At 48.7% G+C, this 25,917-nt stretch overlaps 1 protein-coding gene across 1 annotated transcript in view; it reads left to right on the top strand.

Moving 5' to 3' along the window:
• The window catches only part of LRIG2 (leucine rich repeats and immunoglobulin like domains 2), a 384,256-nt gene that overhangs the window by 314,410 nt on the left and 43,929 nt on the right, over positions 1 to 25,917 (top strand). The window contains exons 16-17 of the mRNA XM_086923328.1: positions 2,890 to 3,039; positions 11,395 to 11,547. Of these exons, the coding sequence (XP_086779454.1) occupies positions 2,890 to 3,039; positions 11,395 to 11,547 (303 nt within the window). The remainder of the gene's footprint in view (positions 1 to 2,889; positions 3,040 to 11,394; positions 11,548 to 25,917) is intronic.

The following is a 25,917-nucleotide window of genomic DNA, read 5'->3' as shown; positions in this document are numbered from 1 at the left end:
TTTCCAAGGGGCGACCATTCCAAGAGCCGGTTCCACAACTAGTACTAACAGCGGACGCATCACTGACAGGCTGGAGAGCCCAGCTCCTTCATTACAAAGTACAAGGGCTCTGGACAATCAAAGAAAAGAAACTGCATATCAACCAACTAGAGTTGCTAGCGATATTCCTAGCCCTGAAAGCATTCCAAAAATACTTGTACAGCAAGACTGTGTTGATCAGAACGGACAACATGACAGCAATGTACTATATCCAGAAACAGGGAGGAGCACACTCTCCACAGCTGTCCCACTTAGCACAGAGCATATGGAAGAGGGAAATTCCAGAAGATATCTTTCTCCTAGCAGAACACCTCCCAGGGAAAGACAATCAGATTGCAGACCTGCTCAGCAGGCACAGCCAGAAACTTCACGAATGGGAGATTTACTCCCAAGTTCTCCAACCATTCTTCAGGCAGTGTGGGCACCCAGAGATAGACCTGTTTGCCACAAACGAAAACTCAAAATGCCAGTACTTTGCCGCCAGGTTCCCTCATCCGTTGTCACAAGGCAATGTGATATGGATGAACTGGTCAGGCAGATTTGCGTACGCTTTCCCCCAGCACCACTGATTCCGCTGGTGGCACGCAAACTGCGGCAACAGTCACTCACACTGATCCTAGTTGCTCCCACATGGGCGAGACAGCCATGGTACACAACGTTCCTGGAACTTTCAGTAGTTCTTCATCAAAGGCTGCTCCTCGCACCCCATCTTCTAACTCAGAACCATGGAGAAATCAAACACCCAGATCCCAATCAGTTGAACCTAGCGCTCTGGCTCCTGAAGTCTTAGAATTTGGATACCTTAACTTGCCTCCAGGCTGCATGAACATCATTAAAGAGGCAAGACGACCAACTACGAGAGCGTGCTATGCAGCTAAATGGAAGAGATTTGTTATTTACTGCAACAATCACCAAATCAACCCTTTAGATGCTTCCATACAGAACATTATATGTTACCTGCTGCATCTTCAAAGATGCAACCTAGCGTACTCTTCCATAAGACTACACCTAGCGGCTATAGCAGCATACCTTCAAAACAGGCAACACCTTTCACTGTTCAGAGTACCAGCAATAAAGGCTTTTATGGAGGGTCTTAAAAGGGTGATCCCTCCAAGACATCCACCTTCCCCAGTCTGGAATCCAAATATAGTACTTACCAGACTTATGGGCCTCCTATCGAACCTCTACACTCATGCGAACTGCCATTCTTAACGTGCAAGGTGGCATTCTTGATTGCCATTACCTCACTCAGGCGAGTTAGCAAGTTACAAGCACTAACAATTCAGGAACCCTTCATGCAAGTACATGCTAACAGGGTGGTTCTTAGAACAAACCCTAAGTTTATGCCAAGGGTCATATCCAATTTCCATATTAATCAATCAATAGAACTGCCAGTGTTGTTCCAAAATCCACAGTCAGTAGCTGAAAGAGCCCTACACACACTGGATGTAAAGAGAGCTCTGCTTTATTATGTTGACAGAACGAAATCATTTAGGAAAACAAAGCAATTATTTGTTGCTTTTTCACCACAACATAAAGGAAATCCAATATCAAAGTCAGGAATAGCCAGGTGGATCGTTAAATACATTCAAATATGTTATCAAAAGGCTAAACGCACTTTAACTGTCCCCCCAAGAGCGCACACTACGCGAAAAATGGGGGAATCTATGGCTTTCCTTGGAAATATTCCTCTTGAAGACCTATATAGAGCAGCCACATGAACTACCATACACACTTTCACAAGACACTACTGTGTAGACGTGCAAGCAAAGCCGCAAGCTGCTGTAGGCCAGGCTGTCCTCAACTCTTTTTCAAACTGCTGCAGCTGGCACAGGTGGCCACCGCTAGAGGAGATACTGCTATACAGTCTATGCACATATATGAATTCAGCAGCCCACATGCCTCGAACGGAATATGCTACTTACCAGTATGCATCTGTTCTTGGCATGTAGGGCTGCTGACATTCATATCGCCTGCCCTCCTCCCCGGTGCCTGTCGCAGCTGCAGCACTGTCTTTTGCATGGCCATTTCTTTTGCTTTAACCTTACTCCACACACACAGACACTATTTTTATCCTGCGACTACTCCATCCCTACATTCACCCATTTGCGCAAAGCAATCTAACAAACAAGTCTATGCCAATTCACATCTATAACTAGAGAAGGAAGCACAGAGATCTCGAAAGACTTCTTTAAAGAAAAACAATTTTCTCACATCTGAGATCACCACTAGATGGTAAGAGTATGCAGAGCATGTGCATTTAACCCCTTCCATGCGGCCGCGATTCCCCTGGTGTGCTGTAAACAGCACGAACAGGGGTGGGCCGTGACGAACCCCAGCCGTCATCAGCACACGAGCACCGTAGTGCATGACAGCTGGGGTTCGTCATCAGCATGGAAGGGGTTAAAGCATTACATCCAACAGATTTTTACAGGGTTGTTATTGGGGATTAGTTCTTGAAAGGTTCACTTGTCCTATATTTAAATGCCATGCTTCTTTGACCAGACTTGGCTTTTGGTTTATTTGAGAAATTAGTTAAATGTTATTGGATAAAGGTAAAAGAAAATACAGTATGAATGTTTTTTCTAGAAACAAAATTAAATAGTACAACACAAAATGTAAAATTAGGCACAAGTTTTGCTTTGGTTTTAAATACCAGCAGATAAATGAAGAAATCTGGTACGGTTTAACTTGCAAGGAGTTGTTTTTGCTTCATGGATATTTAACTGGAACAACAAATTCATCCTTGTATTTACATTGAGGAATGTTAATCGTGTTTGATTATTTTGATGGGAGTGCAATTGCAAGTCACTTTGCATTACCAATTGTAATGTTGTTCCCTTCATACAGAGGAAATGAACTTGCCTGCAGATATTCCCAGCTACCTGTCTTCCCAGGGGACCTTGTCTGAACCTCCAGAGGGCTACAGCAACTCTGAAGCTGGCAGTCATCAACAACTCATGCCTGCTGCAAATGGATATGTGCACAAAGGAACAGATGGCAAGTACAACTCAAACTTATTTTAGGAAATAAAAAAAGTTGCTATTTTTAAAACTCTATAATAAAGATATAAATGTTGATGATCAACCGAAGAAACAAAAATATGAAGTCAGCAGACATTCTATCAAAGTGCAGAATTCGCAATATTCACCTTGAGTAAAAGTTATAGGAACAGTGACCTAACGTATGACAGTCTTTTCCTGTATACCTTGAAAACAAGGAGAGGGGCTCATAAAGTCCAAAGGGACAGAGCACCAAAATAAACTACATAGTTATAAAGATTCCCTTTGAACTTGTATTATCCGCATTTCTCAAGCAACCAGTGTCACAATACTCTATCAAATCTATCACACACTTGGAAGAACTCCACTCAAGATATGAAAGTCCTCATATTAAAAAAGATGTATTAATATATTTGATAGTGAAATTCACAACAATAAACCATCAAATAAAAATTCATCATAAAAACACATGAAAAAGTAACACAGTACCCTACAAGGGCTAAAAAAACATATTCAAAAGTACATGACTAATACAATTAATATATCATCATTGTAAAGAACAACAAAAGAGCACCACATGGAAGGGAAATATACAAAGGCAGTCAAAATATGCCTTCACGGTGTTAATTTGAACCTTATGTGGAGAAGACTAGCAGAGAACTGTTGTCCCTGATTTCTATGATTCTTGTCCCAAATCAAATGTAACCAAACTCTGTCGACGCGTTTTGGTGGGGATAAATGGATAAGACCACCTTCTTCAGGACTAACAATGATTTTCCTTCCTTATTCGATATCAAGTGTACCTTTGCTCATATCGTAGTATTATAAATTGCGACAAGCATCTAGAGTGGATCTAGAGGATATATTGATAGATTTATAGGCTGAGAAATATGGTAGTGCATTGGAAATGCAAAATTAGAAGAAAGTGATAAATATATAGATCCATAAGTACCTTAAGTTTGTGGATGTGGATGATTTGGGCTGGGTATTGCTAAATGGGAAAATGGGCAGCATTTCTGGCCCTGTCCCTGGCCAGCCTCGAACCGGCTCAAACAGGCAACTGCCCTTGTCCTCTGCCCTTAACAGGTTCAAATACGCAACTGCCCTTGTCCTCTCTGCCCTTACCCTCGTCCGGGCTGAGACACCCTAACCCTGGCCTTTTTTATAGCCCTAGTAATCAGGTGACCCCCTTTAGCCAATGGGAACCCTAGCCTAACACTATCCAATCACAACCCTAGCCCTAAAATCTAGAACCTATAGGAGACCAGGACTTTACAGCCAATCTTATCCCTAGTCCAAGCACCCAATAAGTTAAAAAAAAAAAACCTTATCTCTACGTCCAATAAATGCCCTAGCCCTACCAGTAGTCCCAAAACTAGTCCATGCAACCAGTGGCATAGGTAGCCCTAGTCCCTACTTCCAATAGAAAGCCTAACCCTACTCTTAGTCCCACACCTAGTCCAGCAACCAATCACACCAGAAGCCCTAATCGCTACTTCCAATTAAAGGTCTAACACTAGCGTAGTCCCACCCTACTCCCAACAACCAATAACATAGGAAGCTCTAGTCCCTACTTCCAATAGAAGCCCTAGTCCCAACCCTACAATGATGGAATCGCAGACCCAGAAACCAATCAGAACCCTCAATTACCCAACCAATGAGGACATTAACCCTAATCCAATAGAAACACCAGATACAACCACCAATCAGTGTAGACATGTACCAACCACTAGCAGACCATATAAGGTCCCAGCGACCTCAGACAAGGTTTGCTGGCTAGGGAGTTGACAGATGCTTCTCCTGTTCAGTATCTCCTAGGAGACAGACAGGCTCAATCCACACTTTGAACTTCAGCAGGTAAGGGCTTCACTAACTTGAAATCTAACAATACTGTTTGATTAAAACTTTACTCCCCCTGCTGGCCAAAAAACGAAGTGCACAGGCCCTAGTAAAACAGTTTAAACAGCTCACAGAAGCACCCTCTGATGTAGAAAATCCCTGTTGCTGGGGGGGGGGGGAGGGGTGTTGGTTTCACTGGCTTGTGAACACAAAATGGTGGCTGGGAGTGCACTGTTTTAACATACAGCTGTTAGCGCAGAGCAAAGGAGAAATTTGGAGGTAAAACAGAATTGTCACCAAGGAATGAGACTGACAAACTACAGAGGTTGGACTGCAAATCCCACAATTCAACACGCTAAATGGAGGCAATCATGGGCAGGGAAAAACACAAGTTTATAACACAACACAAGTGATAAAATATGCAATTACAGGCAGGCTAAAACGACAATTTTCAACTGTAGCAACCACAGGCAAAGACAGTAAACACAGAAAGTGAAAATCTTTTTTAAAACAACTTTTTGTCTTGGGAAGCGACAGCACTAGTCTGTCTCCTTACCACTTCCTGCACTCTGCTCACTGCAATCTGGGGCACATGTAGGCTGCAATTGACAAGATGGAGGAGAATGATTTGGGGTGCACCCAGCAAGGCCTTAAGGGGCCTGGTCAGGTGTGAGAGGAGGGTTGAGACTTGCCTGGTAGCTGAATAGCCAATGGTCTGCTGGGGCTGGGCAAATGCTTCTCCTGTTCAGAATCTCCTAGGAGACAGACAGGCTCAATCAACACTTTGGACTTCAGCAGGTAAGGGTCTTACCAACTTGAAATTTAGGCTGCAACTCACAAGATTGAGGAGAATGATTTGGGTTGCACCCAGCAAGGCCTTAAGGGGGCAGGGGTAAGCTTCAAAGGCATGCCGCCTCTGTGAGCTTCTCCAGACCATTTTCTGTACCCAGCAACTGGCCCCCCACCAGTCCTGACCCCCACTATGGCAGGAAGACTGGCAGGAAAAACTACGTCAGGAGGGGGGGGGGGGTGCCAACCCCACCCCTCAGGTGGGGGAGACGAGGTGAAGCACGACCCCGGGCTCTGGCCATCTTGAAGGTGGGGAGCCCTGCACAATCAGGTAAGGGCCATACCACTCTTCTGGTCCTGCTCGACCTTACGGCGGCATTCGAAACCCTGTCTCCCTCTGTCCTGGTCTCACGACTCAAGGAGATAGGAGTTGGACGCTCCGCTCTGAGCCTCTTGGCCTCTTTCCTTAATCAAAGAGAACAAAGGGTGAAGTTGGGCAAATTCCTCTCTCCCTCCAAACCTGTGCAGTGTGGGGTCCCCCAGGGATCATCTTTAAGTCCCACACTCTTTAACATCTATGTGGCCCCACTTTCCAGGGTAGTGAGGTCTTTTGGGTTTGAGGTGCTGTCATATGCCGACGACACCCAAATTATGGTCTCCCTCACACAGTCTGAGAGTGACTCTGCCCTGAATTTCAGGAACTGCATGGAGGCAGTATCCCAATGGATGATCCAGAACTTCCTGAAGTTAAACGGAGAGAAGACAGAGGTCTTGATTTTTGGGGGCAACCAGGAAGTCTGGTCGAGCGACTGGTGGCCTGCGTCCCTTGGTGATTGTCCCCTTCCCTCTCAATCCGCCAGGAATCTGGGCGTACTGATAGATACCTCCCTCTCCTTTGACCGTCAGGTTAGTAGGACTGTTTCCACCTGCTGTGGTATCATCAGGATCCTCCGAAAGATCGCCCACTATCTCCCCTGATGCCCGGAAGCAAGTCACTGTGGAACTCGTCTCTTCGAGACTGGATTACTGCAATGCACTCTATTTGGGTATTAATAAGAGCCTCATCCAGCGCCTGCAGATAGTGCAAAATGCCGCGGCCAAGATGGTCCTCAATCTTCCTAAATTTTCTTCAGCTTCTTTGGCCAGGAAGAACTTGCATTGGCTGCCTATCCAGTCTAGGATCTGTTTCAAGATCCTTTGTCTTGCTCATGAGGCTGTGTGTGGCTCTGGCCCAGAGGGTATCAGGTCCCTCCTACACTCTTACTTCCCCCAGCAGAGCTCTCAGGTCATCTAACAAAAATCTTCTTTCAGTTCCTAGATTTGTGAAAGCAAGGTGGGGAGGTAGTCTTCTCTACCCTGGTGCCTAGGCTCTGGAATTCCCTTCCCCCTGACCTGGCAAGACAACCCTCTCTTGCGCTTTTCCGTAAAGCATTAAAAACTTGGTTTTTTGTAGAGGCTTACCCGTAATTGTGCACTAGGAGAATTTTAGACTATGACCTCATTGGCGCCTTGATGCCCTTGGGCTAAGTTGCGCGGTACAAGTCTCCTTTCATTCATACATTCAAGAGTATATGGTGCTGTGAGTTTGTCATTACGAACTCCACAGCACCATAACGGCTACACTGAAACTGAGAAGTTTTGTATCAAACTTCTCAGCACATTAAATACACACTGATGCCAGTGTGGGATTTAATGAAAAATGCACACAGAGGGCATCTCCGCGACAGGATACTCTTGAGTAATAGAGCGCGTAACAAAAGGCTTTATAACATAACATCTTAGAGGTGCCACCTGAAAAAGGACTAGTGTCCAGGCTGAGTGGCTGCCTTCAGCTGCCACCACCAGACATGTTTCTGGACCTCTGGGTCGAGAGCCTGCTGCTCTCGGGAGTTTGAAACAATACACATCCTGGGACGAGGTGCCAAGCCTCCTCCCCAGGATGGGCAGGGTCCATGAAGTTGAAGCTCCGCACTCTGCACCCGACGGCCTCAGCCCGAGTTCTAGTGACCCAACACCAAGAGGAGTTCTCCCCCGCGATCCTGACCTGAGATCCAGTGACCCCTGACCTGCCTCAAGCCTTTAGCTGATGCCTGCAGCCTCAAACCAGAAGGTCCCACTAACCAGGAGCTGGTAAGAAGATCCGACCCTAAAAGGCACCCCTGCACCCGACGCCCCACGGCCTTGGGTGGCCCAACCGACAGTGCCTAACCACCATCCCAACTTATTTGCAGAAGTGGTGGTCTCACCCAGAAGACCTTTATTTATTTGTTTATTTATTTATTACATTTATATGGCGCAACAGCTACCCTGAGGGTTTCCTGGCGCCTTGGATCTGAAAAATGCAAGTTGAGATGGAAGGATTAGGAGAGGAATGTGGAGTCTACTGATTGAATAGCCATGCTTTTATGCCCTTCCGGAATTGGGTGTAGCTAGGTTCCAGACGTAGCTTAAGCGGAAGTGATTTCCACAGAGCCGGGGCTAAGAAGGAGCGCCCGCCCAATCGTGCCCGTCTGAACCTAGGGACAGCAAACTTAGCCTGATGCATTGACCGAAGGTTTCTAGAGGGTAGATATTTATGTGCCGGTTTACATAAATAGGCAGGAGCTTCCCCTGTGCTAATCCTGAACATGTAGCACAGAGCTTTGAATTTGATTCTGTTTGCTATCTGGAGCCAATGTAATTTCTTAAGGTGTTCCTTAAAACTCGTACGCCCAGGGAGATGGAGCAGCAGCCTTGCTGCTGCGTTTTGAATGACCTGAAGTCGATTTGTGATATCTTTATTGGCTCATAGATACAAGACATTCCCGTAGTCTAGTCTTGAGCCAATGAGGGCCTGTAGAACTGTTCTCTGTGCCCCTTCTGGGAGTTGCCATAGGATTTTCCCCAACCATTTGAGGATGACAAAGCATGTTGAGGCCATTTTAGCTGTTTGTGCACGCATTAATAGTTCATCATCAATTATTACCCCCAAGGTTGCGTGCAGATTGTACTGCCACCGGGGTAGGACCCATATCTGTTCGCCAGTGCGTGGGGCCCCAAAGTTCCTTATGTTCCCCGAAGATAATCAATTCAGTTTTTTTCCCCATTCAGTTTCAGGTTTTTGGAATGCAACCAATCTGCCATCTTCAGAAGCCCACACCGAAGAGAGGAGGTGTTGGCTTTCAGTGGTTGATAGGGAGCATAGGGATAAATTATGAGACACATTTCCTCTGCTATTTTGGCCAATTGGGTAACACCAATATTAAAAAGCAGCGGACTCAATATAGAGCCCTGGGGTACCCCATAAAGGGAGTTCAGGACATTAGAGGCATTGTTTTTGGAGAAGACCTGAAAGGTCCGGTGAGAAAGAAATTGTTCCAGCACTCCAGTGCTCTCCCTCTTACCCCTATGTCCTCTAGGGCCATGATCAAGGTTTTGTGGGAAATGGTGTCAAAAGCGGCACTCCAATCTAAAAGAATGAGTGCCACCGTGCCGCCGCTATCCAGTTTCAGACGGATGGCTTCGGTTACCCCTAGTAGGGTAGACTCAGTAGAGTGACCCCTTCTAAAACCCGAGAGGGAGGGGTGTAGTAATCTGTTACTATTGACGAAATCCGCCAGCTGCTTATTCACATGTTTTTCCAAGATTTTGGAAAATATAGGCAAGAGTGATATTGGGCGGAAATTAGAGAAGACCTCCGGGTCTCCATTCGCCTCTGTCCCCGAACCTGCGGTGCTTTTGTAAACCCCTTTGAAAGCTACAGGGCTTCCGATGGCAAAACAGCACTCAGCCACCCCAGTGCCGCCGAGTTTGCAACTTTTGTGCTGGCTTAAACCCCCATTTGCCCTGGGCTTCAGTCCAGGAACTTTGCTCCCACAACCCTGTGGCCTGCTAGTCAGCAGCCACCAACCGGAGGCCCCCTATCCCCGTTGGATAACATTGGACCTCAGCGCTCTGCACCTGGCCGCCCTAGTGCCACTGAGGATGTAGCAAGAGTGCATCCTTGACCCTGGGGGAACCCTGAGTCTAACCCCAGAACACTAACTCCTACACAAAGTACATACATTTAAACCGATAACACTATTTTCCTCCATAGGATAACATTGACTGTTGATTTATCAAAAGTTTCTAAGTGTGGAGTTGGAAAACCCAAAGGAGTTCTTTAAAATTGTACTAACTAACAAAAACGATTTTACTTACCTGTTTACCGGAAATGTCCCAGTGTAGTATCCAGGTTTACTACACTGTGTAAGAAAAGTGATTTCAAAAGTAACTTGCCTGTAATTTTACAAAAAATCCTATACAAAGTATATGTACTGTATTCTGAAAAGCATTGCATTATCAGTAACACTACTGTAACCAAAACAAAGTACATTTACAATTGCAATCCAAATGGTGTTACAAACTGTATATTTACTACAAAGTACTTATCATCTACCTGTGCCTGGCTTGCTTGGTTCTAGAAAATAAAATAACGGAAAAAATATTTTTCTACAAAACCAATTGGTCTGAAGTTCAGTCTTTGTGTGTATGAATTAATTTGCTGACTAAGTGAACACATGCTTAACAATGTCCCATGATAAAGCCTTACTGCTCGATCACACTAACACAAATAGAGAGTGAGGTGCTACCTCCTTTACCTCTGCCTACCTTTTGGGTTCCACTGGACTCTGTGGACACTATACATCAATTTGGTATAGTATATACAGAGCCAGCTTCCTAAAGAGAACAATTTTTTAAAGTCCTTGTCACCCTGGATTTTCATCAAGCCTCGTTTCTCGCTTCTTAACAAAGGGAGAGTGACATAAATACCTCACTGGTGTGACCTCACAAGATCAAAACCAGTTTGTGGTTGCTTGCGTTCCCTTCTGGAGGGCTGCTCTTCAGGCAGTTTTGGATGGACTGTTCCCATAAGGAGTAGAGTCTGTACTAGTTTGCATAAGGGAGGCCTCTTTCTAGAGTGGCACAGTAGGTGAAAAACAATTTTCAGAAATGGTCCTCCGTTATTTCTAGTGGTTCAGACTGTTTGGAAGCATTCCTCCCATCACCTTTTGTGTTTTTGACATAATAGCACAGTTTCAAACCTACGCATAAATTACATCTGCAACACTACAAGAGTGAGTTGGATTCTTGAGCTAGGCACATATAGGCTATTCACTGTATTCTGCTACCTTACTTAATCCCCTTTACTACCAGCTGAAAGTCATTTCAGATGTTCGCATTAGTTTGACTAGTTGTTCTAAATTTTCTAGAACCATACCACCCCAACAGAAAGTTCCCTTCATGTCTTGGTCAGCAGACGAGCCTTGAATTATTACACTAAAAAGTGAAATGATTTATATGCATACTAACATTTTATGAATTGTGGAAATATTCTCACTCCTTTAGCTTCCTTTAAGCGAACCATAGCTAACTAGAGAAAGCTCTCTATTCTTTTTTTTTAATCAAAAAGTTAGTATGTCTTTCAGGTAGGCTTAAAGGTTCTAACCACGGTGGTCACAGCAGTGCAGTCACTTGAAAATATCATACACACTGGTCCAGATTTCTTTTGCCATAAGGCTAATGAATTATTTAGTTGCTTTCTGTATCTCTTAACATTTTCAATCACAGCTATCAATTGCAAATATTGCATTGCCATACCACAGTTTGTGGACTGAATTGATAAACTTTCTGTGTAGATCTTTCATTATATACAACTGACAGAGCTGCGATTGCCAATTAAAGTCTGCTCTGCTTTTTAATGTAGGACTTTACATGGATACAGGTAGCGAGACGGATACAGAAATGAACACTCCATTCCCGCATCCTGGGCAAGGCCTCATGGGACCAGTGTACAACAGTAGAAGCAGCTTCCATCCAGGGGAGCCTAGAGAATTGCTGGGACAGCTTCCTATTCCAAGTAGGTATTTGTGGTTACAGTATGAAATCATAAATCATGCAAGTTTGTTTTGTTCCTTCCTATTAGATGTAATGTGTTTCCATGTTTCATGGTTTCATGTTTATTCCAGCTAAACTAAAAAAAAATTGCTTTTTTTTAAACATCAATAACAATTCTAACAAGAAAGAATGATCACCCTAGGATAAGGAACTAAGCAGCTAACACCTTTTATGCAGCTCTGATAAAGGTCTCCATGCCTAATACCGGAGTCCTTCATCTGGAGCCTCTTAAATTATAGGACATGTTGATTGTAATGCAAATTCTTCTAATTGCATGTATTATAATACTATGCCCACTAGTATGACAATTCCTTCTATTGGACAGTAAATGGTATGGTTGAATCGCATCATCTGTGGTCCATTTTGTTTTTGTAGCTGGTGGCTGGGCTAATGCAGTTTTTTACTGAGGTCTCCTGTCTGTCCCCTGCCACAGGAACACATGGAGATGTGTTGCTGTGGCAGGGGACAGGTAGGAGAAGGCTGTGATGAATTGCATGCACTTGAAAATGGAGGTAGCTGGGTCACTGCATTGAAGTTGGTGCATTAAAGAGCTATTGGGTCGCATAAATGAACAGTTTGCGAAACCAGGCTCTAGAAGAGTACATGCTTTTGGTCGTGGTTTGCAAGTAGTTTTGAGTTTCCTGCCCAATGATAGGATGCATGTGTAATACAGAGCTGCCTTCTCAGCAGTTACTACTGTGCCATAAAGAAGGGCATTTTCAAGCGTCATGTGGCTATCTTATATGATTTGTAAAGGATACATTTGCAATAATATGTAGGGTTTCAAATCAAATTACCAGCGTAATCTGCTCTGTATCACTCTCTACTGGGTAAACTGTAGCTCTCATAAAAATCGACCTGTCATTCCATTTCTGAATTCCATATCTCCCCTATGTAATGCCCAGCTTTGAGAGGGAATAAACTAACCAGAATCTAAAGCATTGTAGAGCATAATCTCAAAGTTCTAATTAAGTGTATGCTGTTTAATTGGGCAGATGCATATTACCTCAAGCTTCCATAATGTGAAAGACAGAAAGCTGGAGATTGAGTTCACTGTATCTGCTGTTCTGTCAGATCACCTCATGGCTCAGTAACTTGCAGGCATGGCACCTCAGTTCAGACTTGGACTTACCAATCTTTAGTCTCAAGATAAGACGTGGATACTGACCCTTATCCCCCAGGACAATCTTCTCAACATTATCTAATGGAGCTCAGTGCCCATATTACAGTTTCTGAATCCAGAGGGCTCTCCACTATTGGCGCTCTCATTGATTTACATGCTTGAATCATTCCCTGTTGAGGTAGTAGTCTTGCAGTAACATTTCTAAACACAATTAACATGACTGAAAGCCCTTATAGTAGTACACTCACCTCATTGGGACTTACCAGATGATTGATACTTTTAGCTGCAGAATTTTCACCTTTTTGAATATCCCCAGGCACCAGACTGGATCCAACCATTTTGCGATAGCTCTCCTGCAGGTGGCGTCAACTCAGTCTGTGCATCTGCCCGGGCATGACCTCATTCAAGCCATATAATGCCCAGCATGACCTCACTGGAACCATGTAATGGCACATTGCCATAACTTCTCTTTGGTCCTTGCCCTGCGATGCAGATCTGAAGCCCTCTTGGTGCAACACAGGTCATACATAGATTTCTACTTTTTTTTGTGTGTGTAGTACTAGACAGGATGTCACTATCTAAAAAGTCAAGGTTCAACCTGTCTCTAATTCCATAGACAGTAGTCCAGTTCAGGTGCCCATGGGGTTTGCCTCTAGTACTTGGCACCCAAGCACAAGTCTGAGTCATTCAGGCAGTCTGGCCTCATGCGCTCCAAGGCCATAAAGTGGAAGGTGAAGCTGTTCATGTCCTGTGAACAAGCACTGGGCCAGGCGTGATTTGTTTTATCAGATGAAGATCCAAATCATGGTTGTTTTCCTACCTCCAATTCCTCAATAAACATAAAGTAGCTCATGCGGGAGAACCCTATGCCAAAATGCCTTACCCCCTCAAAGGTAGGTCTCTACACCATTTCCCTTCTTTAGTGGACTCTCTTTCCTTGGAACCAGAGGTTGTGGACATCACTCCAGTATAAGAACTTGTGTTGGCTTCCGGTGCTGGTCTTTACTCAGGTGCAGATCCCAAATTTATCTCTGATCCTTCCTCTGACCTATAGTTTGTGGTGTAGACCCATCACATGTCCTTGCCTTTACTTCGCCATGCTAGCACCCTTTTGTGACTCCTCTGGGAGGGAGGCGGGTACGCCTGGCTGCGATACCAGTTGGTACGCCCCCAGCGCCAGCTGTCTACAAATGTCCCATTGGCAGCACTTCTCTGGCTGGCTGCAACTCGAGCCGTTCTGGCACCCAGACACCAGCCGTTCGCACCTCCATTGACCCAGACAATGAAGTAAAATCCAGCTCAGATTCCAGAATCTGTGCATAAGACAAAGTCCATTCTAAAGCGGTCAAATAATAACATATGACAAAAGCAGTGCAGCAGCAAATTAGCTCTCTACTTTTGCAGACGAGGATAACCAGTCCTGCAGAATGCAAGCAACCTGGATACCTCTCCAAAAATAGACTTAAGGTTCCCTTTGGGGAAACACTCGGCAAATGTTTCATCTGCGTAGTTACTAGAGTTGTATCTTGCTGTAGAGGGAAAAAAGAGAATCTTTTAATAGATTCTATAGTCACTTCAGAAGAATTGCTACAATTCAGTGAGGCACTAATAGAGCATATTTTGGCAAACTGGGCTAGTTCTGTCACTGGGCCAGCCAGTTACCTGTCGTTGTTCAACAGAAATCCTGATAGTACAGGCGTTGTGTTGTTAAAAACAAAATGCCCTTCTTTTCACCAGCCAACCTTTAGACTGGGAGTTTAAAAATATGGAAGTCATGACAAGATGTGTTCTCATCAGGGAGTTTGATTCTTCTCTCCATGAACGCCATGTGCCTCCTTGCTGTGTACCCTATTCTGTGGAAGGTAGCACAGGTGGTGGTACTGAGTCTCCTGTACCACCTCAAACAGGCCGTGCTACAACTGAATACTTCCTTATACTTCCATAGGCAGTGCTGCAAGCTTTGCGTCTACTTAAGGGGCTACCATTTCATCAACTCTAAACGTCCCAGCCTGTCAAGAAGCCAGATCAGTAGAAGGCCGTGGAAAATCCAAGAGCAGACTGTCCATGCAGCCCTCTTTCTCCTCTTTCCTTGGCAACATCCGGCAAGGCACTTTGTATTCCTTCGAGGGAACTTATACAGCCTGGGGGGGGGTACGGGGGGGGGTCCATCTACGAGCCTAGAAAGTCATTACGGAAAATTAATGGGTTTTTACTGTTGTAGGACGCAGTTATGCACTCCCCTTCTAACAAACTCCCCATTGTTACCCTAATTCTTTCCTCCTAATCAAAGGAACACACACACATTCTCCAGCAGGAGATCACAGCACAACTGCAGAAAGGGGTGGTGAAGTTGGTCCCAGAGCAAGAAATTAAACAGGGTTGCCACTCCCGGTGGTACTTTGTTACCAAGGAGGATGGTGGTCTGCAAAGGATCATGGATCTCAGGGTCTTGATTTCCTTTCTTTGCAAGGAAAAAAGTAAGATGCTGTCCTAGCTGTAGTGCTTCAGGCGCTGGAACTGGAAGACTGGATGTTCTTCGACTTGCAGCATGTGTATTTCCACATATACTGATCCTGCAGTTGCATAAGGTACCTGCAATTTGTGGTAGGGTCCATGCAGTTCAGTCCTCCAATTCGGCTAACCTGCCTACTCTGGATCTTCAGCAAGGTGATAGCAATGATCGTGGCACATCTGTGCAGGGCAGGAATCTCGGTATTCCCATTCCTTTCCTGGATGTTTGACTGCTCAAGGTGAGCTCACTGCAGCTGTTGTCACACCATCTGTATGTAACCACATCTCCTCGTTTTGACCTCCGTTTACCCATTAATCTCTCCCATTTGCTCTTGGTGTTCTTGAAATACCTCATGTTCATAGGTGAAGTACTGGACATCTATGAGCCCTCCCTCCTTCCCAGAAGACTCGTGCCATTCGGAATATGATAATGATTTTTATTTAGGATGTGGTTTTGATTTCAGTCCCAAAGGTTCTCTGCCTGCCTTTCTGCATGTTGCGGGTCATACTTGCGCGCAGCTTATGATTGCTGTCCAGTGTTGCCTCCATTTACAGTGTTTCCAGCATGGGGGCAATCAGACAGGCATCATCTGAATCCTCCAGAACACAGTGAAGGATCTTCAATGGTATTTTTGTTTTAGGAGAGCCTATTTCTTTCCTCTGTCAGCTGTGGCCACAATGGTGATGGATGTCTCCAGTCTTGGGTGAGTTGCCTCATCTGGAGATGCTGGTAATCAGAGTCCTTTGGTTTTCAGAGGAGTAAGCATTGTAGATACATTTTCTCGAATTGCTGGCCCTAGAAGAGCACCTCGGGATTGCCATAGCAAGCTCCTGCCCACATCTAATGGAACCCCTGGACTTTTTACATGAGATATCTAATTTTGATGTATCATATAATGAGCCAACTTCCTTCACCATTCCACTCTTGTAATGTCCCTTTTGCTTTGTATTTTCCCCTCTGCGGACCGTTTACGTCTGGCCTAGTACTACTACAGACCAATTTCCCTGCTACCATTACCAGCCAAGGTCATGGGAGAAAATCAACAGACAACTTAAGGAATAACTCAACGACCACCTACTCCTCTGCAACACTTTGTCTGTTCAGGCCTAACCACAACACAGAAACTGTCCTCATTGCTGTCACAGATGACATATTCATGACTCTGGACAGAGAAGACATGGTGGCCCATATCCTCCTGGACCTTTCTGTTTCATTTGTCAGTACCTCACCCCATCCAAAGCCTAAACCGCATCGGAATCCAAGGACTGGTACTGTGATGGATCTGTTCCTTCCTGACTTGAAGGATCCATGCAGACTGGCAGCATACAAGTCTAACACCTGCAACCTAATCTGTGGAGTACCGCAAAGCTCCTCTTTGAGCCTGACCCCCTTCAAAGTATACATGATCCCCCACTAGCCAGCATCAGTCATTCTCAGAACACTAAAGTCTTCTACGCTGATGACTCAACTTTTTCTGCCCCTACAAACAAGACGTACCCAGATCAAGTTCCGTCCCTGCATGTCTGAAATCACCCACTGAATGAAGACCAACTGTTTGAAGCTGAAAGCTGACAAGAATGAAATCCTGATTTTAGGGAAGAGCAAATCGCAGTGGGACTCCACCTGGTGGCCAACAGAAGTAGGAATAAAACCCATCCCAACCACCCATGCCAAGAACCTTGGGATAGTAATCAACAGCACACTTAACATGATTGCCCAAGTCAATCGGTCACTGCCTCATGTTTCTATACCCTTGATGTTGAGGAAGGTTTTCAAATTGCTCCCGGAAAACTGACATGCAAGCATACACACACGCACACTATTCAGAACTCAGCGGCCAGAATCACTCTCAACCTCCCAGCCCACTCCTGCATCGCTCCTGGCTCCCCATTCGCAAACCAGCACAATTCAAACTCTTCACCCACACTTTGAAGACACAACATAAAACTTTCCCAGTATACCTCCATAATCACATCTTCTTTCACAAACCTTCTAGACACCTCTGCTTGTTCCGACTCCCAACTCACATGCATTTGCCACGTATACAGAAAACAAGATCTGAAAGAAACAGGTTAGTATTAGATTCCTTAACTTGGAATATCCCCAGGCGTCAGACTGCATCCGGAAATTTTTGCGTAGCAATACCCCTGCGCGTCGTTAGGTGTCGTCTCTGGCTCCGCGTCCGCGGCGGCGTCAGCGCCGGAATGACGCCGTCGGAGTACTTAGACGCCGCCCATGCGCGCTGACGTCAGTTCTTCTTTTTTCCGAGCCAGCTAGCGCAGATCCAGAGAAGCTTTACCCCTTAGTCACTTTTTGACTAAAACTTTTTGATCATTTTTGATCCTCTTCAAGTTGTTCTCGACTCTTCAGGTGCCGGCAAGGATGCCCTGGTTCAAACCCTGCTCGAAGTGTAGTCGACTGATGTCGAATACCGACCCCCATCGCTGGTGTCTGCAATGCCTAGGCCTCGACCACGACGACCGATCCTGTTACGACTGTCGGGCCCTGACATCGAAGGCAAGGCGGGAGCGGTCCCGCAAGTGGCTCTTGCTCCGGCAGTCGGCCCGCGCAATTCGAGGTCCCGGTCCCACCGGAGGTGGAGGGACCGGTTGCGGGGACGGACCCCTCGCAGCTCCGGAAGTCGGCATCGGTCTTCTGGTTCCTCCTCAGGTAAGAGGCATGAGAGGTCCGAGCGGCGTCATTGCTCCTCCGACCGCCCCCGACGCGGCCGGGGTTTTTGGTGGCACCACCCACGCGGCTCTGCTGAAGTCGCTGACGCCGCATCCTGCCCCCACACCTTCGGGTCCCTGAGCAAGACGCGACCTGGGAGGAGATCGAGCAGTACCTCATGGCCATGAGGTCGCTCTCTTCTCCACCGGGCCCCACGGCGCCTTTGGGCCCAGTTGGCCCGGCTCCGGGGTCTAGCGGGTCGAGTGCTCCGGCACCGACGCCACCGGCGGCTTCGGCCCCGGCGCCGCCGAGGACTTCGTCCCCGAGGGTGTCACCACCGGCGCCGACTTCAGACGACGCTGGCCCTCCCGTTCAGCCGTCGACACGGCCCTGTTGGGAGCCGGATGAGACGGCTATTGGTACAATCCAGTTCCACAAACTGGCCCGATTGTTGATCCTGGCTACCAGGAATTGGGTGAGGAAGAGGACTGGGAGGGGTCTGAGGACCCTCCGACCCGGGAGTGTCAGGACCAAGCGGACTGGACAGAGGAGCTTGGGGAGGCCAGCGGCCTGGACCTCTCTCCAGACACTGGTTTTGTCTCCCCTCCTACCGTGGCTACGGAGGAGGGGGCAGCCTATAGCGTAGTGCTGATGCGGGCGGCTAAGGCCTTAAACCTTACGCTCCCCTCCGCGGCCGTGAGGACTAATCTCCTCACCGAGGTCCTCAAACCGCAGTCACACTCGGTCGAGCCTCTGCTGCCGTTCAATGAGGCCTTATGTGACGTTCTGTTGGGCACCTGGTCCAAGCCCGCCTCAGGACAGCCTGTGGACAGGAATGTGGCCAGACGCTACCGTCCGGCTCGGGGTGACACAAGCTTCCTGTCGACCCACCCCACCCCTGAGAGCCTGGTTATCCAGGCCTCTAACTCCCAGACCGCGTTCCCGTCGGCTCCTCCCGACAGGGAATCCAAGAGGTTTGAACAGTTTGGCGAGAAAGTGTTCTCGTCCCTTAGTCTGGGACTGCGGTCAGTCAACACCGCATGCCTCTTGGGCCGCTACACCCACACCCTGTGGGACATGGTTGCGGACGTGCTGCCACAATGCCCTGAGGAGGTCAGGGCTAAACTCGCCCTAGTGGAGGGTCGAGATGCGGCACGGTACTCTATCCGGTGCGGACTGGATACCACCGATACACTAGGCAGAGCGATGGCCACGACAGTGGCGGTTCGACGCCACGCCTGGTTACGGTGCGCCAATTTTTCGGCCGATGTCCAGGCTACTCTTCTGGACATGCCGTTTGATGGCCGTCGCCTTTTTGGCGACCAGGCAGACCACGCGCTTGAGCACTTGAAGGACTCCAGGGCTACGGCCTAGTCCTTGGGCCAATCGGCCCTGCGCCAGCAAACTGGTGCTTTTCGCTCCTTTTGTGGCCAAGGAAGGGGCGGCCCCACACGTGCCGCCAGCCACACGCCGCCTCAACAGAATCTTCAGTGCGGTGGCGGCCGTGGAAACCGCCGGGGAGGCGGTCGGGGACAACGGCGAGGCCAGTCCGCACGCGCTCCCGCAGCATCTGCCTCAACCTTCCTAGTCCGTGTTTTCAGGCCCATGTGACGCCAGTGGGGGTCAGTGTCCGCCATCACCTCTTCCACTGGCGCACCGTCACATCGGACAGGTGGGTGCTGCAAATCGTCCGAAGGGGCTACTCCCTCCCCTTCGAGGCGACCCCTCCAGCCATGCCACCGCAGTACCACCGCGTGTCGGGGGACCACTTGCGACTTATGCAGGAGGAAGTTACGGCCCTCTTGGCCAAGGGGGCCATCGAGCGTGTTCCTGGGCCAGAAGTAGGGTGTGGTTGCTACTCCCACTACTTTCTGGTACCCAAGAAGGGCAAAGGGGGCCTACGCCCTATCTTGGACCTACGGAACGTCAACGGCTTCCTCCGGAAGGAGAAGTTCAAGATGTTGACTTTGGCTCAGGTCTTGGCTGCCCGAGACCCGCAAGACTGGATGGTGGCATTGGACTTGCAAGACGTCTACTTTCACATCCCCGTCCTGCCGGCCCACCGGCGTTACCTGCGGTTCACGGTAGGCCTCGAGCACTTTCAGTTTACTGTGCTCCCCTTTGGCCTTACCAGCGCCCCATGGGTGTTCACGAAAGTGATGGCGGTGGTCGCAGCTCATCTGCGCAGGTTAGGGGTTTCAGTCTTCCCCTACCTTGACGACTGGTTGTTGAAGGCGGGCTCGCCCCAGACAGTCGTCAACCACCTCCAGAGTATGGCGGATCTCCTGCACCTGCTGGGGTTTTCCATCAACGTGCCGAAATCACACCCATGTCCCTCCCAAAAGCTCCTCTTCATCGGAGCTGTTCTGGACTCGGCGCAGTTTCGGGTTTATCCTCCCGAGCAGCGAGTCCGGGATAATCAGGCTCTGATTCCGATCTTTCAGCCTTTATCCCAGGTTTCGATCAGGTTGACGCTGCGGCTCCTGGGGCTGATGGCTTCCTGCATCCTTCTGGTGCATCACGCCCAGTGGCGGATGCGGGCTCTGCAGTGGGACCTGAAGTTTCAGTGGGCCCAGCATCAGGGCAACCTGTCCGACCATGTCCTGATCTCGGAGGGCACTGCGAGACAGCTGCAGTGGTGGCTCACGGACCGCGATTGGGTCAACGGCAGATCCCTCTCCCTTCCCCAACCGGAGCACGTGGTTGTGACGGACGCGTCCCTCCAGGGCTGGGGAGGCCACATGGGAGAGGCGGAGATCAGAGGCCTCTGGTCTCCGGCGGAGTCCCAGCTCCATATCAACCTTCTGGAGCTGCGGGCGATTCGTCTGGCACTGAAGGCATTCCTCCCCTCTGTCCGAGGGAGTGCAATGCAGGTGTTCACGGACAACACCACCTCCATGTGGTACTGCAACAAACAGGGTGGTGTGGGGTCCTGGACCCTCTGTCAAGAGGCTCTGCGGCTCTGGCAGTGGCTGGAACATCAGGGCGTGACCCTGGTGGTTTACCACCTGACAGGTTCTCTGAACGCCAGGGCGGACGAACTCAGCCGACGGTGCTCGATGGATCACGAATGGCGTCTGAACTTGGACGTGGCGCAAGGCATCTTTCTGCAGTGGGGAGAGCCTTGGTTAGATCTATTTGCCACCGAAGAGAATGCGCAATGTCATCAGTTCTGCGCGTTGGAGTTTCCAAGGCGGCACTCGCTCGGCAACGCATTTCGTCGCGGGTGGAGTTGCGGTCTGTTATACGCCTTTCCACCTATACCACTACTGCCCAGAGTGCTGAAGAAGATCAGGTGCGACCGGGCCCAAGTGATCCTTGTGGCTCCGGACTGGGCTCGAAGGTTCTGGTATCCCGAGCTACTCAATATGTCAGTCGGTCCCCCGATCCGTCTGCCTCTTCAGGAGGACCTTATGTCGCAGCAGCAGGGTCCTCCACCCGAACCTGTCCAGTCTCCACCTCCATGCTTGTAGATTGAGCGGCTGCAGTTGAGGCCATTTGACTTGCCTCCTGAAGTTTGTAATGTTATTCTGGCAGCCAGGCGTCCCTCCACAAAGTCGGTATACGCCTGCCAGTGGAACAAATTTGTGGCATGGTGCACAGCAAAAGCTGTGAATCCCCTTTCTGCCCCTCTTTCTGAAGTACTTCTCTTCCTTCTTTCTCTTGCCCAGCAGGGCTCTGCTCTGGGCACTATCAAGGGCTACCTTTCTGCTCTTTCGGCCTTCCTAAGGCTGCCTGAACAACCTTCTTTTTCAAGTCCCCTATAGTAACTCGTTTTCTGAAGGGCATCACACACATGTTTCCACCTGTTCCCTTTGTGATGCCTCAGTGGGACTTGAACCTGGTTCTTACTTTCCTGATGTGCGCTCCCTTTGAGCCGCTTCATTTTTGTCCTCTCAGTCTTCTCACCTTGAAGACAGCTTTCCAGGTTGCCATCACCTCTGCCAGGAGAGTGAGTGAGCTCCAGGCTCTATCTTGCAAACCCCCTTTCCTGTCTGTGCATCCGGACAAAGTGGTGCTGCGTACAAAACCATCTTTCCTGCCCAAGGTAGTCTCTGCTTTCCACATTGGGTAGTCCATCACCTTGCCCTCCTTCTTTCCGCCTCCGCACCCTTCAAAGGATGAAGAGCGGCTCCATCGTCTGGACCCAAACGTGCGCTTTCATTTTATGTGGATCGCACACGCCAGTTCCGGGTGGATGACCAACTCTTTGTTGGTTACGTGGGTGCGAAGAAGGGACGGGCGGTGCATAAGCGGACCATCTCTCGGTGGGTCGTCTTATGCATCAAGGCGTGCTACTCCTTCGCTAGAAAGGAGCCTCCAGTTGGGCTGAGAGCCCATTCCACTCGGGCCACGGAGGCCACTACTGCCCTGGGTCGGGGAGTCCCCCTGCAGGACATTTGCCAGGCGGCTACGTGGGTCTCGCTGCACACCTTTGCAAGGCACTACTGCCTGGACAGTCAAGTCCGGAGGGATGGCTTCTTTGGCCGTTCCGTCCTCCAGGACTTTCTGGTGTGAGTAATGGTTCGCAGACCCACCACCTGGGTTGGTATTGCTGGGGTATCTATTCTAAGGTAAGGAATCTTATACTAGCCTGTTTCTTTCAGATGAACAAGTTACTTACCTTCGGTAACGATATATCTGTAAGAAACAGTAGTTCGCGGAGCCAGAGACGACGCCTAACGACGCGCAGGGGTTTTGCTACGCAAAAATTTCCGGATCCAGTCTGACGCCTGGGGATATTCTAAGGTAAGGAATCTAATACTAACTACTGTTTCTTACAGATATATTGTTACCGAAGGTAAGTAACTTGTTCATCGGGCAGTCAAACTTTCTTCTACATCACCCCTAAAGTATGGAATAACCTACTACAACACATAAAAGCCTCCTCCTCACTTCTTGAATTTCGCAACAAGCTGAAAACCTGGCTTTCTGATAGATACATCTGCCGTGTGGATTCCTCACCTTGTGAATATCCCCCTTGCGCCAGCAACGTTCGGAAAATTCTTCGTAGCAAGCCGGCGTGGACGACGTCATAGGAGCACGTCATAGGAGCACGGCATCGCGCGTGACTCCGTCTGACGTCACCGACTCCTCATAAGGCCCACGTCGGCGTGATGACGTCAGTTCCCTTTTTTCCGCGTCGTCGACGCTAACGGTTTCTGGGATCTTCTGCCAAACTTTTGTATCTTATCACTGTTTAGCTGTTAGTTTCTCTGTTGAGATTTACTTCTTCGCCGAGGATGTCGTCGAGGATGACGGGTTTCAAACAATGTGGTTCCTGTACCCGAATGATGTCGATCACTGATCCGCATTCCGACTGTCTGTGGTGTCTTGGATCGGATCACGATGTTAAGAACTGTCGTTCCTGTTTCAAGATGAACCCCAAGGCTTTGCGAGAGCGGGAGGCGAAGCTTCTGCTCGCGAAGGTGAAGGAAAGAGAAGCCGGAAGGTCTTCGAGGTCGGTATCCAGGCGCTCGAAGTCGAGGCAGTTGTCGCGGTCGAAGTCGAGGTCGGCTTCGAGGACCAAGGCGAGGTCGAGATCCAGAGAGAGATCAAGGTCCAGAGAGAGGTCGAGGTCCAGAGGGAGGTCGAGGTCCGGATCCAAGTCGGCCTCGGGCCATGCTTCGAGCTCCTCGAGAAAGAAGCATAAGAGGAGTAAACATCACTCTGGCAAGGAGTCTTCGGATTCGAGGAAGAAGTCACGTAAACATCACAAGGACTTCGTGTCTCCTTCTCCGGCTCAATCTCATGTGGGTTCTCCAGTTCAGGAACAGGATCTGGAGTCGCACCACTCTTCGGTGCATGAAGAAGAGGTTCCTCTAGCACCGACTCCGGTTGTGGAGCCTGAAGATCAAGAGGGCCAGGGTGCACCTTTTCCGGATCAGCCTCCTTCGGAGCGGCCGTTGGGTTCGTACCCTCCCTTTCCAGGTCCAGGTCAGGATCCCTCGCAGTTTTTAAACGCCATGTTTGGTGTTTATTCGAGGGCAATGTACCCCACTGGTGCGCCTGTTGGTCCCATGGGTCCCTTGTCTTTTAATTTAGGTGTGCCCCAGGCTTACGCCCCGGCCCCCTTTATGCCGTTTATGCCGACGCCTTGTCCTTGGCTCGGTTCGGCGCCGCCGAGGTCGTCGACTTCGCATGCGGCTTCGCCGACTCCAGATCGGCCTCGTGGTGATTCGGATCGTGGTGCTTCCCGTCCTCAAGCTCCTCGCTCGATGTCAGCTCCGGCGCCGTCTGAGTCGTTGCCGGATCCGTCGACTTCGGTCCGCATGGAATGGTCGAGGCGCAGGGCACAACGCCTCTTGGAGGAGAAGGAGTATATGGACTCCGATGTTGAGGAAGGAGAGTTGCAAGATCAGGGAGATTGTTTTGAGGACCTCCAAAGTACAAGTGGCCTGGAGCTTTCTCCTGAGTGGGGTTTGCCATCCGTTTTGGATACTCCATCTAAGGACATAGCACCCTATCACGTTGTTATTAGGAAGGCTGCAGATCTGCTAGGCTTTACTTTGCCCACAGTTGAATACAAGCCCAACATCCTTACAGAAGTTTTGCATTCGCCTTCTTCAATTGTAGAGCCTACACTTCCTTTTACGGATGCATTGACTGAGCCTATAAAGGAGGTTTGGAAGAGACCTTTGACTGCTCCTGCGGTTTCCAGGTCAGTGGCAAGGCGTTACAGGGTGGCTCCTGATGACCCTGAATTTCTTTCCTCGCATCCTGCTCCGGAGAGTCTGGTAGTGCAGGCCGCCTGTTCCAGCAGGGCTGCGGGCTATTTCCCTCAGGTGCCGGCAGACAAGGACTCTAAAAAAATTGGACCAGTCTGCTAAAAAGATTTTCTCCTCGGGTAGCATGGCCTTGAAATCCACCAATGCTACTTGCCTATTGGGGAGATATGTTCATGCGTTGATGGACTCTGTGAAACAACTTTCATCTAAGCTTCCAGAGGACGATAGGAAGAACTTTAACGAAGTGGTCTCTGATACTCAGGCTGCAGCTCGTATGGTTATACAGAGTGGTATGGACACGGTGGACTCTGTTGCCAGGATTATGGGCTCTACTGTTGCAACAAGAAGGGCCGCATGACTTAAGTCCTCCGATTTTTCTTCTGATGTTCAGTCAACCTTGTTGGACTTGCCATTTGATGGGACAGGCCTCTTTGTTAAGAAGACTGACGTAGCTCTGGAGAGATTCAAGGACAGTCGGGCTACGGCGAGGTCTTTGGGCCTTCAGACAAGGGCTCTGCGACTAGGAAGTTCAGGGGATTTGGCAGATCCACTTTTCGTTCCTACAACCAAGGTCAGCAGCAGCAGCAGCAGCGACAGAATCCTCTGTATAAAACCTACAGAGGAAAGCAAAAGGGCCGTGGTCGTGGACGCTAGGCCTCCTCCTCCTCCTCCTCCTCTTCCTCTAATAATCAACCCCCTCCCTCTGCAGCAAAGCAGCCCTAGATCCGCCATTCTGGATCATGTGGCTCCGGTGGGGGGTCGGCTTACTCATTTTCTACGGGATTGGGAATCGGTTACATCAGATCTTTGGGTTCTCAATCTCGTAGAAAATGGGTATGCTCTTCCTTTCCAGGAGTTCCCTCCCAATTACCCTCCTTGCCAGGGTTTTTGTTCGGAGGACCACCTAGTTCGCCTGCAGGAAGAAGTCCTGGCTTTGTTCAAAAAAGGTGCGATAGAGGTGGTCCAAGAGCAGGAGAGGGGTCAGGGGTGCTACTCCGGGTATTTCCTGATCCCCAAGAAGGATGGCAGGTTACATCCAATCCTGGACCTCAGGATTTTGAATCTCTATCTCAGGCAGGAGAAATTCAAAATGCTCACTCTTGCGCAGGTCTCTACAAGCGCTGTTGGAAGAAGACTGGATGGTGTCGATCGACTTGCAGGATGCGTATTTCCACATCCCGATCCTGAAGTCGCACAGGAAGTATCTCCGTTTTACGGTGGGTTCGCAACACTACCAGTTTGCGGTCCTTCCGTTTGGACTTACTACTGCGCCTCAAGTTTTCACCAAGGTGATGGCAA

The sequence above is a fragment of the Lissotriton vulgaris genome, chromosome 5, assembly GCF_964263255.1.
Source record: "Lissotriton vulgaris chromosome 5, aLisVul1.2, whole genome shotgun sequence".
In the NCBI taxonomy this organism is placed as follows: Eukaryota; Metazoa; Chordata; class Amphibia; order Caudata; family Salamandridae; genus Lissotriton; species Lissotriton vulgaris.
Note: the sequence above shows the minus strand (reverse complement) of the source record. Positions and strands in the feature narration are given on the sequence as shown.